The sequence below is a fragment of the Danio rerio genome, chromosome 18, assembly GCF_049306965.1.
Source record: "Danio rerio strain Tuebingen ecotype United States chromosome 18, GRCz12tu, whole genome shotgun sequence".
NCBI lineage: Eukaryota > Metazoa > Chordata > Actinopteri > Cypriniformes > Danionidae > Danio > Danio rerio.
Genome location: NC_133193.1, coordinates 43686472 through 43705950, shown reverse-complemented (window position 1 = coordinate 43705950; position 19479 = coordinate 43686472). Strand labels below are relative to the sequence as shown.

The 19479-nt window shown below is 34.8% G+C and overlaps 1 protein-coding gene across 2 annotated transcripts in view; it reads left to right on the top strand.

Annotated features, from left to right (window-relative positions):
- Positions 1–18570, top strand: part of vaspb (vasodilator stimulated phosphoprotein b) — a 94662-nt gene extending 76092 nt beyond the window's left edge. The window contains exons 7-14 of one of the 2 annotated variants that reach the window (XM_005173679.5): positions 4418–4590; positions 7064–7121; positions 8239–8266; positions 8359–8398; positions 8566–8622; positions 15596–15668; positions 17266–17323; positions 17409–18570. In XM_005173679.5, the coding sequence (XP_005173736.1) occupies positions 4418–4590; positions 7064–7121; positions 8239–8266; positions 8359–8398; positions 8566–8622; positions 15596–15668; positions 17266–17323; positions 17409–17446 (525 nt within the window). In that variant the 3' untranslated portion in view covers positions 17447–18570. The remainder of the gene's footprint in view (positions 1–4417; positions 4591–7063; positions 7122–8238; positions 8267–8358; positions 8399–8565; positions 8623–15595; positions 15669–17265; positions 17324–17408) is intronic. The other variant, XM_005173680.5, reaches the window with a different exon arrangement.
- The last annotated feature ends 909 nt before the right edge of the window (positions 18571–19479 follow it).

Genomic DNA, 19479 nt, shown 5'->3' with positions numbered 1-19479 from the left:
TAACTAAACCCCAACCCACTAAACTGATTGATCAAAGAAAAATGCAGAAACAAAACCGTAATCTTCAGCACGTAGCTTAACTAAACTTCATAACTTCAAAACATAATTACACATGTGGCAACGCCTCCATAAACTAACTAATATAGAATTATACTAAGCTGCTCGCATTACTAGAATTCTCGCAAAGTACACACTGTTAGCCATTAGCAAAACAAGATCTCAGGTAATCCAATTCTCATAAAGATCATTCAAATTCTCACTAGACAATAAACTGAGCAGCACAAGTTTATCTAATAATCAATCTGTCACTAAAGAGAAAACTAGAACACAGCAAACGAAATCAAACTAAGCGAAACAAACAAGCGAACAGTCCGGTCGACACAAGTGAGGAGACTGGCAGTAAGCCAAGCGCTCCTCCAGAACAGCGCAAGCGCAGGGCTTTTATACTGCGCGGACCCAATCCTTATTGGCGCCGATTGAGTGACGAAGGTAATTGACAGCTCACTCTCGACCAATGGTAGCACACCTGAAACAGGATAGGACCACAACAAGAGAGAGTTAGAGATCAGAGCGCAAAACAGAAAAACAACAAAATACCACAAAACATACGTGAAACGTAACAATGATGCCATCTATTCTGTGAAGTGCACTAGTCCCTCCTGCAGAAAAAACAGCCCCACAACATGATGCTGTCACCCCCATACTTCACAGTTCTGATGTAAGCTTCACTCTTTGTCCTCCAAATGTAACTCTGGTCATTATAGCCAACCAGTTCAATATTAATTCAATCAGACCACAGAACGTGTCTCCAAAAATCAAAGTCTTTTTTCTAGTGTGATTTTGCAAATTGTAATCTGGCTTTTGTATGATGCTTTTGGAGTAATGGCTTTTTCCTTGCTGAGTGGCCTTTCAGCTCATATTGGTATTGACTCGTTTCACTGTGTATAATATAACTCTCTTACCAGCTTCAGCCAGCATTTCACAACATCTTTTGCGTTTGTTCTGGGGTTAATACACATAGTTTGCACCATAGCGCGTTCATCTCTGGGACACAGAATCCTTCTCCTTCCTGAGCGGTATGATGGCTGGACATTCCCATATACTTGAGTAAAATTGTTTGAATGTGGTACCTTCAGGCATCTATAAATTGTACCCAAAGAACAACCAGATTTTTGGAGGTCCGATTCTCATCCTGATGTCTTGGCTGATTTTTTTGATTTTCCCCTGTTGTGACGCAAGGAAGCAGTGTGTTTGAGGTTTTCCTAAATACTAATCTACAGTTGTGCCTCCAATTAACTGAAATGTTGTCAATAAGCCAATCAGAAACTTTCAAAACCTTAACATCACCATCTGGGCTTGTTCAGGGGCATAATAATCTTATGTAAAACTTTGACTTTCAAGAAAATTACTCAAAAAAAATTCTCAAAAACTTTCTCTGATTGTTCTGCCATTAAGCAAGTAGAAACAATTTTAGTGATCCTAACTTACCTAAAAGAGAAAAAGTTTAGTCACATTTAACATCTGACATTTTATTTTTTAATTCTTATGTGCGTTTTTATATAGTGTATGTAAACTTTTGGTTTTAACTGTAGTAACTGCGGTGGGTATAACTTCATTCACCATCGGGAAGCAACACAATCACTTACTGTGGGGGAAATAAGTATTGAACATGTCACAATTTTTCTCAGAAAACATATTTCTAAAAGTGCACAGTTGAAACTTTCCCCAGATGTTGCTAACAACCAAAGAAATCCACATATGCAAAGAAAACAAAACTAATTAGTTTACAAATGACGTTATGTGTAACAAAATGAAATGACGCAGAAGAAAAAGTATTGAACACATGAAGAAAGGGAGGTGTAGAAAGGCATTGAAGACCCAGACAGCAGCTGGCATCTCTCAGTAGTTCTTCAGCAACCCTCTGCCCTTCCTCATTGTAAAGTAATATTTGCTGCTTCAGTCCAACATCTACATTAGCAGGATGATTAAGATGAAACCAGGGTGGACATTTGAGCAAGACAATGATTCAAAACACAGCCAAGGAAACTCTCAAATGCTTTCAGAGAAAGAAAATCAAGCTGTAGAATGGCCCAGCCAATCACCTGACTTGAATCCAATAAAGAATACAAAATAAAGATCAGATTTAATCTGAAGTGTTCATCATTCCACACTTCTGTTTTATCAGTTGAATAAATGCATTATCCAGGTATTTAAAGTGCACTTAATCATTTTAGAATTTTCAGTGTGAATGCACTTCTTTCTTTTTACACTACAGAATAGTGCACAAGTAGGGATTTGGGACGCGTCTGATGTCTAGATGCGTCACTTTCTGACATGATGACTTTAAAAATACTTTTATTTTAGTAGATCATTTGTGCATTTCAAAATTTCTTATTTTATTGAATTTCTTATATAGATTCACATGTTATTTAGTGATGTTTCATCTAAAGGAACTGAAACAAATCACATGAAATAACAAGGTTAAAAAATAATCTATATACAGTGCTGGACAAAATTATTAAAACAACTTACAGATCCTAAAATATTGATGTTTTCCCTCTAAAACATGATTTAATTTCATATTATTCATGAAACATGCAGATGTTTGCACTGAGCACAGCAAATACCACTAATATTTGGTGTGTCCACCTTTTGACGGCATGTTTTTTTTGGCAGAGTGTCTGAGTATATTTTCAGCTCATGGACTCTAATGTTAATCTATGCCTTCTGGAGCTTAAGACAAAGGCTTTCCTTTTAATTCTATGAATGAACATGATTGCGTGATGTTTTCAGTGAAATAGGTGTATATTTGTGAGGAAAATTACCTAAATCTTTATGATGGTTCTATTTTATTATTTACTGAATTTTATTCCACTGAATTGGCTCTATCACTGTCTACCCACTTCTCCATTAACTGGTGTGTGTGGTGTTCACACTGGCACTGTTGTCCTGTGGCTGCCGTCGCATCATCCAAGTGGATGCTGCACACTGGTGGTGGTGTGGAGAGGTGAATGAATGATTGTAAAGCGCTTTGGGTGTATACACTAGTACAATAAATGTACTATATAAATAAGCTATATAAATACACATTACATTAGATTAATGAATATAATGATGACGTTTTAGATATTTAATTAGTTTTAAGGGGTATTGTAATGATCAATTCATCTGAAAACTCTTAAATATGGTAGGTATTCTAATAATTTTGGCTACCATTGTACATAACAGAATGAGAAGTATGTGTAAATTATAGCTTTCTGCTTTTTTGATTCATTAAAATACCATTGCACTTTGTATTTTAACATGACATTAGTATCACAAGCATATCTGCTGGTATAGCATAGTTTTCGAGACATGAGCTGCGAGGAGAATAAAGACATTTACATTTACATTTAGTCATTTAGCAGACGCTTTTATCCAAAACGACTTACAAATGAGGACAAGGAAGCAATTTACACAACCAAGAGCAACAATGAATAAGTGCTATAGGCAAGTTTCAGGTCTGTAAAGTCTAAGAAGGGAAGTATTAGTAGTATTAGTTTTTTTTTTTTTTTTTGTACAGTTAGTGTGATATTCAGAGAGGCAATTGCAGATTAGGAAGTGTAGTGGAGATTAAATAGTTGGGTTTTTAGTAGTTTCTTGAAAGTAGCGAGTGACTCTGCTGTTCTGATGAAGTTAGGGAGTTCATTCCACCAACTGGGCAGATTGAGCGTGAGCGAAAGTGATTTCTTCCCTCTTTGGGATGGAACCACGAGGCGACGTTCATTCACAGAACGCAAGTTTCTGGAGGGCACATAGATCTGCAGAAGCGAGAGCAGATAAGAAGGAGCAAGGCCAGAAGTCACTTTGTAGACAAACATCAGAGCTTTGAATTTGATGCGAGCAGCAACTGGCAGCCAGTGCAAACGGACTAGCAGTGGAGTGACATGTGCTCGTTTAGGTTCATTGAAGACCACTCGTGCTGCTGCATTCTGGAGCAGTTGAAGAGGCTTGATAGAGTTAGCTGGAAGCCCAGCTAGTAGAGAGTTGCAGTAATCCAGTTTGGAGAGAACAAGAGCTTGAACAAGGAGTTGAGCTGCATGTTCAGATAAGAAGGGTCGGATCTTTCTGATGTTATAGAGTGCGAATCTGCACGATCGAGCAGTTCTAGAAATGTGGTCAGAGAAGTTTAGTTGGTCATCAAGAGAAGTTTAGTTGGTCAAAGAAACCTCATTGTAGCCAGTTTTAGGTTACAGTTTACCGGTTGCTTCCATAATTCACACAAGGCATCATAGAGCATAGGGAAAAGGTGAATAACATTGTGATTATCTTAATTTATTCAGTGTAATACAAATGAATTGAGTAGCTCACCTGAAGCCTGATGCCCACACACATTCATGCCTGGTTGCTGTAATTGACTCAGTGCTTCCCCCTGCAGGATGACGCTGGAGGTGGCGGTGGTGTTGCCAGTGCTGCTGCCAGTGTGGCGGCACCTAAAGCAGACAGCGGCCGCAACAGTGTGTCAATGCCCAGTGGAGGAGGAGGAGGAGGTGGTGGAGGAGGAGGAGGAGGAGGTCTGATGGGAGAGATGAGCGCAATTCTAGCTCGACGGTGAGCAGAATTAATACAATTTATGTCATCCCTAGTTAATGGACCCTTTTCTGGGTTTCCTGGCAGCAGAAGTCATCATAGTTGGGTAAACTTAGAGCGCAGTGAATGGGAGAGTACATTCATTCGTTTTCTTTTCAGCTTAGTCCCTTTATTAATCAGGGGTCGCCACAGCGGAATGAACCGCCAACTTATCCAACATATGTTTTACACATTGGATGCCCTGCCAGCTGCAACCCATCACTGGAAAACATCCACACACACTCATTTACACACATACACTACTATTTACACACAATTCACCTATAGCGCATGTCTTTGGACTTGTGGGGGAAACCAGAGCACCCGGAGGAAACCCACAACCAGCGACCTTCTTGCTGTGAGGCGATTGTGCTACCCACTGCGCCACTGTGCTGCCCTGGGAGAGAATGACAAATTAATTTGTAGTGAATTCCTCGTTATGAGATGTTTTGTGAAGTGTGTGATTAAGCATGCCTATAACTTCTGCTAACACGTTACTGACATAGTTCCTGATATTGCCAGAGGTGCAGAACTGCCTGCATCGTGTACATATTTAAAGCTGTGAATATCTCTCTCCAGCTAAGTTTATTGTTTAGATTAATTATGATAATTTGACATACAGTAGTATGAAAAAGTGCTTGTCCTTAACTGATTTCTTTTTTTTTGCATGTTTGTCACACTTTAATGTTCCAGATCATCAAACTAATTTAAATATTAGTCAAATATAACACATCATAAAGTTATGAAATGAACGTTTTATTATTATTATTATTATTATTATTATTATTATTATTATTATTATTATTATTATTAAGGGTAAACGAAATACATAACTATATCCCTGTGTGGAAAAAGTGTTTTGCCTGAAGCAAACTTGGGTTCCACAGCGGGACAATAATCCAAAGCACACCACTTCTGAATGTCTGAAGAAAAATAAATTGAGGACTTCGGAGTGGCCTAGTCAAAGTCCTGATCTGAATCCAATTGAGATGCTGTAGCATGATCTTAAAAGGCTTGAAAACCCTCCAGTGTGGCTTATTTACAACAATTCTGGAAAGATGAGTGGGGCAAAATTCTTCCACAGCGCTGTAACAGAATAATTTCAGTTGTTGCTGCTAAGGGTGCCCCAACCAGCTATTAGGTATTAGGGGAAAACATTTTTTCTCACAGGGCAATGTAGTTTTGTGTTTTGTTTTCTTTTAACCATAAAAAAAACTTCCTTTCAAAACTTTATGGTGTTTACTTGCGTTATCTTTAATGAATATTTAAATTAGATGATCGGAAACATTAAACTGTGAATAGGAAATAAGAAAACACTTTTTCACACCACTGTTTGTGACCCTGAACCACAAAGTATGTCTTATGTTGCAGGGGTATATTTTATGTCCAAAAATACATTTTATGAGTCAAAAATCATTACAATCTTAAGCAAAAATCATATTCTATGAAGACATTTTGGAAAGTTCCTACTGTAAACATATCAAAACTTCATTTATGGTTATTATTGTGCATTTAGATTTGTTTAAAAGTGTTTTTTTTTTCCCAGATCTTTAGATTTTGTCTATTTTACATGGATGTAAAGCTTATTTATTTGCTTCTTATTTGATGCATTTTAAACAAAATTGACAATTATGACTGGATTTGTGGTCTAGGGTAACCTGCGTGCCTTCTTCAAAAGGATAGTTCAACCTAAAGTGAACTGTTTTGTCATTTATTGTCCTTCATGTTGTTCCAAACCTGTGCAAAAACCATCTTCATACATCAATTATTTTGTATTAAAATTTCTGTTCCTCCATAGAAAGTCCATTACATCAAATTTGACATTTCGAAAAGTGAATCAAGTCACAGTATATGTAGTTAACATGAACTGAGTGGTTTGAAAGAAAAGCACTCTTTTTATGTAATAAAAATATGTTATTTAGGCTTATTAATTCACATAGGACATTAATCACACACATAGAGCACACTATATAAATAGTTAACGGAAGTTCATATGCTTGCTCGACACACAAGAACTGGTTTTTGAGGAAGCCAACAGTACTCGCATGAGAGCAAATCTCAAAACAAATCTCACACACAAAGCAGAAATGTTAGAGTTTTCCTTTATCTCATCTTTACCTGTGTGTTGTTCTTTTTAAAAGATTATTTTTGGGGTTTAATAGACTTTCTATTAAGGGACAGAAGGGTTAAAAATGACTTAAAAGTGAGCAATTAATGACAGAATGTTCATTTTCTAAGTAAACAAACTCTTTTAGCAAACACATCCAAGTGTATTACTGTAAATGTGCAAAAGTATTACTGTAAAACTGACGCTCAAAGTGGAATTCAATCTACCAATACCAAGTTGTAAATATCACTTAATATTTCTCAAACTTCTCTAATGTACGCAAATAAGAGAGAATTTTAATTTTTAAATATTTTTGACTAATTATTGTCTTTGTGTCTGTCTTCCCAGGAGAAAAGCAGCAGACAAAGGAGAAAAGCCACCTCCAAAAGCAGAGGAGCCCGCTAATGTAAGAACACCATCAGTTTCCTAATGCTCATTATGGCCAAATGTGTCCAACGAAGCAGCTGATTCTGAAGATTTCATTGGTCGTGTCAATCACTGACTGCCTACACCAGGAGTTTTCAAACCTGTCCTGGAGGCCTGCACTGCGCATTATAAAATATCCGACTAATCACCAATACACAGCTTAGCAGTTAAGTGTATTATATTAGGAATGAGGGAACGAAAATGAGCGAGCAAATTTGGATGCTGACACAAATTGAATGAAGCAGAGAGGTGGGCGATTTTGTCATGGACATTACACTTACTTTGCTCAACTCTCGCTTTTGGCTTTATGAAGTTTTTACATTGTTTATTTGTCATATTTGTTGTATTATTAGAAAACAAAGTAAACATTCTTACTTGATATTTTTAATTGTATTTTAAAGGAATAAAAATACATGTACCAAATTTACATGTAAATAAAGTGTAAATTAGGGCCTGGTGATACTAAAAAATCTCATCACAACGCAAGTCATCTGCAGTGTTGGGCACATTTCTTTAAAAGAGTACTTGGTTGCTGGCGCCAATAGCCTAGTGGTTAAGTGCACCAACATATAGCTCCATGCTGCTCACAGTGCTCGTGGTCCTTTGCCGACCCTTTCCCTCTCTTTGCATTACAAATATGCTCTATTTCGGAGCTAGGCTGAGCGGAATTACAATGATTTTAAGTATTGTACGATAAGTTGATATGTTAATTATTGTGACAGGCCTATGCACATGCAAGAGTATTAAGAGTTTTTTTTAATATGTTTTATGCAATATGTTTTACGAAATTGAGCTGACCAATATATTGAACTGACCAATGAAGTCGGCTGTAGGTTTGTGCTTTAATGATTCCGGAAAATGTTAACAACAATAATAATAATAATAATAATAATAATAATAGTAATAATAATGGTAATTCCCTATTAATTGCATGCAAAAGCCTTAGAAGCTTTTTAGTACTTCTCCATAGATATGAGATTGAATAAAGTCACGTTTGCTGTAAATGGAAGTACTAAAATGAGTTGCAGCACTAATATTGAACACTCTTTTCTTTTCTTTTACCTTCTTTGTTATTTTCTTGGCCTGCTGATCTTCAGGATGATTCCGACACTCAAGGTCCAGGCGGTAAGAACAAACACATTTTTGATTTGACATTTGTGATCAATTAGACACTCAAGAATATTCTTAATGTTTACCTCTATCATTTTTATTAACAGACTTTAGAAGACCATGGGAAAAATCCGCCACCATGCCCAGGTAAACACTCATTCACAAACTTTAGATGTGTGTTAGTTACATATTGATCTTGTTTAAAGCAAGCACCAGCACTGAATGTCCTGAAGACTCCAGCAGTTGAGTGTGACTCTCTATAGGGCCCTGTAGTATAAAGTGAAGTGTATATATACAGTACATGTCTCAAACAGGACTAACTCAGCACCCAGAAGTCTGGAGTCACCCTCTTCATCTAGTCCACTTGCCAGGTACTTTTACTACAGTATGCGCTCTTGTGGTTACGGTCTAACATTGTAAGCGACTCCCCGAGTTCTCCTGCTTTCAAATACTTGCATGCAGTGGGGGAAATAAGTATTCAACGAGTCACCATTTTCTCAGAAAAAAATATTTCTAAAGGTGCTGTTTTGAATTTTTCCACAGATGTTGGTAACCACCAAAAGAAATTCACATGTGCAAGGAAAGCAAAACTAATTGGTTTACAAATATAGTTATGTGTAATAAAAGGAAATGACGCAGGGAAAAAATATTGAACACATGAAGAAAGGAAGGTGTAGAAAGGCAGTGAAAGCCCAGACAGCAGCTAAAAATCTCACTGCAGTTCTTCAGCAACCCTCTGCTCTTCCTCATTGTAAGTTAACAGTGCTGTTTCAGTCCAACATCTACAATATCAGGAGGATGAAGAGGATCCAGGGTGAACATTTCAGCAGGACAATGATTTAAAACACAGCCAAGGAAACTCTCAAATGCTTTCAGAGGAAAAAAATCAAGCTGTAGAATGGCCCAACCAATCACCTGATCTGAATCCAATAAAGAATACAAAATCAAGATCACATTTGATAGACGAGACCCACAGAACCATCAAGATTATTACTCTTTGTTGAAGAAAAAAAAATATTCTCCACATGAGAGGCATCTTTAAGCTTAATCAACTCAAAATTCTTCATATAAAGTATTAAATACATTTCAGTAGTTCAGTACTTTCTCCTTTTGTCATTTCATTGTTATTACACACAACTAATATAAAAAAAAAATCTTTTGTTTCTTTTTTATGTTTGTATTGTTTGGGTTTTATCAAAATCTGGTTCAATTCCATGTCAACAGCTCCTTTAGAAATATTATTCTAAGAAAAAAACATGATGCGATCAATACTTATTTCCCCCACTGTAAATATCCCTAACATGTCTGTGGTTTACTGTAATTTGAACATATAGGTCAAGTTTTAAAGTGGTTTAAATCTATTGAAGTCCTTTATATCTTTGAATGTAGCTTTTTTCTCTACATGTGTTCTGTTACTTTAACAAAAGCTAGCATAGATTTTTACCATGATTTACAGCCACTATGTTATTCAGCGTTACAGTTTAAGCTTATGTATCAAAAAATCTTTAATAAGAATAGATATTTTTGGTCTGAATAAATGTTAACATGAATAGATGTTTCCAACCAAATATGCTAATTAGATTTTATTTTTATGCTTAAAACATTTGCGAATAAAGCGCAATTTTCATCCAAAGAGTCATTTACTTCCTGATAAACTGCCACCAAATATGACAGAAAAATGTAATTTGCTGAGCTAGGAAAAGCCACTGTGGGCATTTTATCAAATAAAATAAGTAACTTGCGGCTTAGAAGACGAAACGCAATAAACACACAGTGGATTTTAGAGGCGAGTTTAAACGTTTTTTTAAAATGTAGTGATTTCTTACCACTCCAAATTTTTATCTGATGTCATTACTGACACGTTTTGTCATGTTAATGAGTCCTAGCTTAATAAAGGTACACTGAAAAAAAAAGGATTCACTGGATTGGAGTGGTTGCAAACAGTTTATATGGGCTGAATTTAAACAAACAAATTTATTTGATGGCTCGTTTCCACTGACTGGTACGGTACGGTTCGGGTCAGTACGGGTCATCTTTATCTCACTTGCGTTTCCACTACCAAGGGTACCCTTTTGGTGGGCGTGGTGTATGACAGAAAGTTTCAGTGGAGGTCATTTTCGCTCAAGAAAATGTCTACAGTAAAGCTGTACCGGTTGTTCATATACCTGTATTATTTGAGAAGCACTTCTCACAATGAGATGCTTTATATACATAAATACTTCTGTATAAATGTTTATTACTAACTTTTCTATGAACAGGATTTGATTATAACTACAGATCAATGACAGTGTGAAATAGTCTACTGTAACGTCTGCAATTATATAAATAAAATAAAATAAATGCAACATGTATGAACAAATACAGACCCTTACAGTCGCAGATATGTTACCAACTACAGAAGAACTACACACAGCAGACATTTAGTCCTTATTTTGGCTCAAAAACAACACAAAATATAGCCTACAGTCAGTGAAAACCTCTCATCTGTTTCTGTCATCTTCAGCAGCACATGAAGCCTCTGTTAGGGAGTATTTCCATCATTCTGACTTCATATTAGTCCAGAAGGCGATTATGATAGTTAAACATGGCAGTTTGTTCACGTTTGCTGAAAAAATTAAGTGCTCCTTTTTTCCGGCTTCTCCTTTGTTTTTTCGCGCTTCACTCTCACGTTCGTCTATTTCTGATAGGATCGGGTTTCAAAAGCACGTCAATAATCAAGCGCACGTTATTATCATCAGCTACAGAAGTTATTTATTTCAGATAGAGACGCGTGGTGAGCGCAAACAAGAAAGCAAATCTGCTCATGCTTCAGACTGGCTCGTAAAAAAACTAAGGTTTGTTTGAGCCTGGGTCGACCATGGCTCGTTATTATACGTATATATATTTACGCTGTAAAAGATCTCTCGGCTGTGTATTTTAAGCAAGGCGGCTCTTTTGTTTTCATTCTGTCTTGTTGCGCAAGCGAATGACGTATCTCTGTACACCAATAGTGTTCAGCTGCACGTCTAGCCCTGCCTTTTGGTACCCTTTCTTGTGTCTGGAACCCTTTCGAAAGGGTGCCAAAAAAGTGGTATGGTACAGTTCAGTACAACATTTGACAGTGGAATAGGCCATAAATGTGTACCGAACCGTACCGTAGCACTCAGTGAAAACGGGCCATTAGCAATATTCAACGTAAATTGTTTAAATTCAGCCAATATAAATTGTTTGCAACCTCTTACCTTAAAAAAAATTATAAATCCAGTGAATAATTTTTTCAGTGTATTATAGAGGTTGTATGATTGTATTATATATGTTGTATTTATGGGAATATCCCAACATAGCATATACCTCAGCTCATTTTACAGTTACAATAATTATCAATTGTACAAATGAACAAATAGAAAAAAGACACTTGGCTTTCTAACAAATGTAAGAATGACCGCCTGCAGGGAACAAGATGAAGTACTCTATGAAGTACCCTCTACAGAAAAATGCTTAATCTATAAAGCACGTTTAATAAGATGGTGTCAGTTTTATTTCTGTGAGAAATGTTCGTTCTGTTAACTATTTTGAAGAGATTTTGTAACAGTATTATAAATAAAGTTACGTAGCAGTTACAAATAAAGTTTTAGCACAAATAAAAATGGAAAAACATCATATAACTCGGTCCCGCTTTATATTAAGTGGCCTTAATTAATATTTACTTACACTGAAATTAATAATTCATTACAATGTATTTATTGTGTTAATGCATGTTTTTACATTGTACATGTGCTTGATTAAACACCTGCATGAAATCACATCTATATTAATTTCTGTGTTGCTGTGTTGACCATGCTCTACACCTTATCCCACCTTTAAAGTTACCCATACCACTAAATCTACCCCTATCCCACCTCAAGAGCACCCAAACTGTTGTGCAAAGCATTATGAAGACATTAATGCGTTGTATTTATATTTTGATGTAATAACATAGTAGTTAAGGACACTGAATATAAAGCGGGACTTATAAAATGAACTATAAATTATGAAAATATCAATAATCAAACAGTTTAAAACTCTATAAAGTACTTTTCTCATGGAGAATGTTCCCAAAACGAGTCCGCTTTAGCTAACCTGAAATTCTAAAACAGATTGTCAGCAGTTTGTTGAAGGTTATACATGTAGCATATACACATAGACTCAACACAGTGTTGGTTTAGAGAGACTGGACTGAACTTGACCCATCATGACACCATGATGGATCTGCATTTCTGATCTCCTTTAGCTTCATCTATGCTGGTGTGTCTTGTTTTAACTTGCGGGTTTGGAAAGCTCTGGCTTCATGTAGTGTCTGAGGAACAGACACTTTTTCAACAGTGTTATGTTGATTGTTTGAGGTGACGGTCGCCTTCAGGCTTGCGTTTGTTTCTTTGATTCTGCTGCTTTTCTCCTATTGTCCACAGGGGGCTCTGTGAGACTGACTTTCATGCTTCTCTTTCTAGATCTGTGTACAAACCCATATTAAAGCTTTCTCCACATCCATGGCTTATTTCTGAAACCACAGCATCACTTTTTTTTGTGTGTGCAAATTTACACCTCTAAAATAGTATGCAGTATTGGAATTAGGCTTATTTTACAAGTCCCTTAGAGTTAAACAGTTGAGTTTTAGCATTAGTTTTAGCAGTTTTGAGTTTTAGAATCCATTCAGCCGATCTTCGAGATGAGAGAGAGCACTTTTAGCTTAGCTTAGCATAATTCATTGAATTGGATTAGACCATTAGCATCTCACCTAAACTAAAAAAAGAGTTTTGATCGTTTTCCTATTTAAAGCTTCACACTTCTGTAGTTACGTCATGTGCTAAGGCAAATGGTCAGAGGTCAGTTATGGCTAGGAAGTACAGTTCAAGTCAAAATTATTAGCCCCCTTTGATTAATTTTATTTTTTTTTTTGTTTTTAAATATTTGCCAAATTATGTTTAACAGAGCAAGGAAATTTTCACAGTATGTCTGATAATATTTTTTTCTTCTGGAGAAAGTTTTATTTGTTTTATTTAGGCTAGAATAAAAGCAGCTTTACGTTATTTTAAACCATTTTAAAGGTCAAAATTATTAGCCCCTTTAAGCTATATGTTTTTTTGATAGTCTACAGAACAAACCATCGCTATACAATGACTTGCCTAATTACCCTAACCAGCCCAGTTAATCTAATTAACCTAGTTAAGCCTTTAAATGTCACTTTAAGCTGTATAGAAGTGTCTTAAAAACATCTAAGTATTTACTGTCATCATGGCAAAGATAAAATAAATCAGTTATTAAAAATGAGTTATCAAAACTATCATGTTTAGAAATGTGTTGAAAAAACTTCTCTCAGTTAAACAGATATTGGGGAAAAATAAACAGGGGGGCTAATAATTCTGACTTTAACTGTATACTGTCATTCAGTTGTAATAATCAAGGAACTTTCCTCCTGTATCATTGCTGCAGCAGGCTGAGTGATATTATGCAACTCTTATTTAGCTGGGCATTATTTTTAGGCACTACATAATATCAATTCGCTTGCCGTAGCCATGGTACGACAGCAAAGTCCCTTAAAAGTTTGATAAAAAATGAGCTTGGAGTGTTTCTTTAAGGTAAAAATGAAAGTTAGTGCAATGGGTTGTGAGAAAAGCTCATCATACGTAAAATGTATTATTATTAATAATAATATTATTATAATTTTTTTATAGACTACACTAGTCAGTGGATCAAAACCTTTCATTAAAGTTGTTCTAAAACTATTGAACAACGCCCAATCTTTACTTGGAAATTTTTTTTTTTTTTTTTTTTGATTCAATATTGACTAATATATTTACACAGGGTTTCTGCAGGTTTCACCAACTTAAATATAAGATTTTTAAAGACCTTTTTAAGACCTTTATGAAGAAAAGTTTTTGACTAATACAAGGCTAAGGATTTTTTTTTCAAATATCCCAGTTGGAAAAGATTTTCACTTGTCCTATTAAAATTATTATAATTTAATAAATTTAATAATAAAATAATAATAATTTTAAAGTAAAAAATGTAGTTCAGGTCAGTATCCTCAGCAGTAAATAAATGGAGATCTCTTAAACAAATGTTACTGTAATGAAAGTATTTAAATGCAGTTTTTTAAATGCAAAGTTTTATTGAGATTGTGATTGTCGGTGATTGTATGGGTGTTAATGGCCAGATTGGGAAGCCATACATGAACAAAAGAAAATTAAGACCTGTTTAAAAAAATATTTAAGACCTACAAAACAATATTTCAGTACGCTGTAAAACCCAAAAAGTTAGGGTAACTCAAACCATTTGAGTAAATCAAAAATTTAAGTTTAAAAACTAATCCTTATGAGTACTGTAAACCTAATTCATTTGAGTAAACGGAGCAATTTGAGCACAGTAAAACCCAGTAAATGAAGAGAACTCAAACCAACTGAGTACTGTAAAACCCAATAAGTTAGGGCAACTCAAACTGCTGGAGGAAACCGATTGCTACAAACCATTTGAGTTAATCTATATGAGTATTGTGAACTTACTCAATTTAAACTGAAATAATGAGGTATTTAATTAAGTAATTACCTTCACAACTGAGTTCAAAACTCTTTTCAAATGAGTAGAATTCACTTTCAGTCAATTTTGAGGTAACTACACTCATTTCATTTGATAAAGTTGAATGTTGCGTTTTACAGTGTAGATTTAAGTCTTTTTAAACCCTAAAATTTAGCTCTTGAGATTTAAGACTTTAAGACCCTTCGGATACCCTGTTACAGTAGATTTTGTGTCTATTTTTGCATATATTTTTAGCTAATCTTACACTGGATTGAAGGAGTGATTATCCACTTTTAACTTTCAGTTTTAAAGTAACTTCATACATTAAGGAAACTGCACACTTATTTGTGAAGAGCAGCATTTTGGCACTAGTATTATTGGTCGCACTTTATTTTGAAGGTTTGTTTGTTCAGTTTAAATTGCATTGCATCTACATGCCAACTAATTCTCATTAGATTAAAATTAGACTGTTAGGTTGGGGTTAGGGTTAGTGTAATTTGAAATGTATGTGCAAAGTTTCTTATAATCAGTTACCCGTCTATTGAAGGAGCAGTATCAGTAGATATTAAGCACACAGTCTATGGACCATCAAAATAAAGTGTTACCGTATTATTTCAGTTGAAGCCATGGAAGTGACTGAGTCTTTGATGCAGTTGTTTTTCTTAGTCTAAAAGTCATGTTTGACTTCTTTAGACTATTATATCTGGATTTTGTTCAACTTGTATAGGCTTTTTACTTTTTTGTTCTTCTTTTCCCTCCTCTTTTTTTTTACCTATTTCAGTGTATTGATTCCTTGTCTAACTGTGTTTTCAGGATGAAACCTGTTAGCCAGTCAGCAGAGGCTGAAAGTGGAGAAGGAGAGTCAGAGATGGAACGAATTAAACAGGTCAGAATTGAATTCAGTGCATTAATAGCTTAACATACAGGAATGGCAATATGGCAAAAGTACCAGTGCACAACTGATTGTAAAAAATAAAATCATAAAGAAACTGACTGAGTAACAAATCAGCTTATAAGATCATGTGACACTGTAGACTGGTAATTGCTACTGAAAATGTAGCTTTGTTGAATAAATAACATTTTTAAACAGGTTTTCAGACCCAAAAACAGCTTTTTCAGCCTCAAAATGGCAAAGAACATGTCTTTACTACATGCGATACAACAACATTTCAATGACAAGCAATTTTGGCATCAGAACCAAACGCAACACGGCAGAAACATTTAAATTCTAGCCATTCATTTAAATACCAGCTACTTTACTCCCAACAAATTGGTATGGTTTTAATTTAATAATTACATATTAAACATCTTTAACATGATTAATATAAGGTGACTGATGTTGTTAGCTTGCTAGTTATTTTATTTTCAAGATCTGAGGTAAACTATCTGCTACTGCTTTCAGTATGGCAAAAAATGTAATGTAAAAAGATGTTCAAACTCATATTGGTAGCATTTAACACTGAATAAAGCACACCATCTGTACGTGAGGTGCTCATTGGCATAGTAGCATTTGCGGTTGTTCTTGTTCTAAAGCATTTTTAAATGGAAATTTCCTGCATTGCTGTCACAGATGGTTAGATCAAAGTCTAATTTTTACATCGAAAAGGTGAAGTTAAAAACAGCTGAAAATACATTTCCATTACATTAGATGTAGTTTTAAACATGTTTATCTAGTTTAAATTAAAAAGAAAATAATCTGTATGAGAAAAAAGGTGTTTCATCCCCAAACAACCGGGGGTGCAACGATTATAGATTTTGGTTGCACGATTATAGTCTGAGGAATATTCACGGTTATCACGATTATTATGCATTTTGAATTTCAAAATCCTACTTGTAATTCACATGACTATATAATTCAAAGTGTTGTTTATTGCTGGTTAGTAACCAATTAATGCAGCACAAAAATAAAACTAAAAAACCATAGTCCATTTCTCTTTGCAATTAAACATGAGTAAAAAAAGTTTTTGGCATTTGAACATAAGTAATAATTTTACACTGAAAATAAATAACAGAACACATAAATAAATCTAAATAAATAAAATTTATTTCTCTAATAGTTATTAAAAATGAGTTAATAAAACTATTATGTTTAAAAACGTGTAGAAAAAATCTGCTCTCCGTTAAACAGAAATTGGGGAAAAAAATAAACAGGGGGGCTAATAATTTAGGAGATTTAATAATTCTGACATCAACTGTAGATATATATAGATAAGAAATTATTTTATTAAATATAGTAAGTCAAAACACAGGCAATTTTAAATATAGAAATAAATCTTATTAGCAAATAAATTAAATGAACAAATAAATTAAAATAAATCTGTTTGCATCTTTGTTTTTGCTCTGCTATTAAAACAGAAATTGACTACCAAAAAGTGGTCTAATGTTTGTTTGTGACAAGCCAATGTTAATTGTACTCAAATTTTACCTATTAAAGATATCATTCAAATGTGATTTGCTTCATATATATCCATCTGATTCTTCAGGAACTGTTAGAGGAGGTGAGAAAAGAGCTGCAGAAGGTTAAGAATGAAATCATCGGAGGTGAGACCATCAACCTGCCCTTTCTCTCTTAATGAATGAAAAATCGAATAAATTTATGTTAATTAATTTCTGTGTTCTTTTACAGCCTTTATTCAGGAGTTACAGAAACGAGGCTCTACATAGTCCCACAGAAACTGATGGGAAAGAATCGTTCGGTCCTGAGAACCCAGGGATACATTCACACACATGCACACACACACACACACACAATCACCCAGGGACTTAACCCTTAATCATTACCATTCAGCTAAGATGAGCTTTGTTGTACCTTTACCTGCCATTTTTATTTTTCCTTCACATTCATCCATTTCTATTTCTCTCTCCTTGTTTACTTTGACATATTTAGTTTTTTTTCCACTTAATATTTTTGCTTACTGTACACATCATCACCCTCACACTTGATTCCTGTGCATAAATGCTCACCGTAAAAACTCAGTACTTGCCTAAAGTTATTGTATTCAGGGAATAATGCATATCTCTTATATCCCAGTGACTGTAATGGCCATATACAGACCCACATTGCAATGATGCAGCACTGAAGAGGCTAAAACAAGGTGGAAAAGACCTGCAATACACACATGCAAACACACACAATCCTCATGATGGACCTATATACGGTATCAGGTTCATTCTTGTGCTTTCAGCTGGGAGATTTTCACATCACAGCCTGATTTAGCTCAATTTAGTCAATTCAGGAGAAACGATCATCTTTTTTTGTGTGTGTTAACGTTCATTTGAGGCTCTAGGTTTTTGTTTCGTGTGTGTGAGTGTGTGTGCGTATGAACGAATGGCTGCCTTGGCCTCTGTTTAACAGTGCCATCTTGTATTTTGGTCACCTGAAACAACCGTTCTCAAAGCTTCAGCCCTCATTTGAGATGTTTTTGTTTTTAAACTTTGTGTTGAGATATGATTTACTATGGCCGTGATCTGCAGGCCACGCCAAACTGCCTTGGAAAATACATATAAATATAAATATATAAGGTATATATATTTGTTTTGAGGGAAAATGATAGAAAAAACGAACAGAACTAATGTTTCTATTTTAATTGAAATGATTGGTGAATGGGGACTTATTGTGATTTATTGTGTAATCTTTTCAGAGATTATTTTTTTTGGTTTTCTGTTATCTTTTTTTGTTTCTTTTCTATAGAGTATAGGCTTTTTACACTGAAATATATCAAGAAAATTGCGTAGAGACACTGGATTAGATGCCTTTATAGTCAAATACAGCTGCTTCTTCTACCGCACTCGTGTCTGCCTCGTGTTTTGAACCACATTTCACAAGGAAAACAATGATTTCACAAACAATTCAATCCGTTTTGTAGCCTTGCCATTAACACGTTTGGCTTACTCATTAGCTGGTTTCTCTTTCTTTTAGTTGTTGGAAGTGTTTCAGACACACAAACTGAAACACTAAAGCTGTTTTACCTAGCATAGACGCATATTGGATGATAAATATCCAAGAGAAATCAATATATTTGCCACCATACTGTATAAAACAGGAAGTAAAATCTTTTGTAATATGTTTGTAATTTACACATAGTGCATTTGAATCTTATACTAAAGTGCTTGATTTAGTCTGTTGCATTAATTATATAGTTAATAATTGTATAGTATACTAAAGTAATATGAACAAATTGACTCAATACTGTTGTTTTGTTTATAGGGATGCACAAAGTATCAGAGGCCATATCAATATCGGCCGATAATTGAAAAAAAAAAATGTTATCAGTAATATTTTATAGCCTTACCACAAATCTGTTTGGCTCACTCATTAGCAGACTGTCTGTTTTCTCTTTTTTAAGTTGTTTACAGTGTTTCAGACACAAAAATTGAAACAGTAATATCGTTTTACGTAGAATAGACACATACTGTATAGGACAAAAATGATCAAAGTGAAACTTGAAATCCATGTATATTTGCAGAGGTATGACATGGGGAATAAAAAGGTGTCTTTTTTAATACTTCAGTAATTTACAGCAAATACTACAGTATATTTGAACCATATTATAGTAAAATGCTTGAATTAATTTGTTGTGTTAATTCTATAGTTGCTTTGAAAACACAAAAACAACTAAAGAAATATTAACAAATACTGTCGTTTTTTAGAGAAATGCACGAAATATTGGCGGAAATAATAATATCGGCCGATAAAT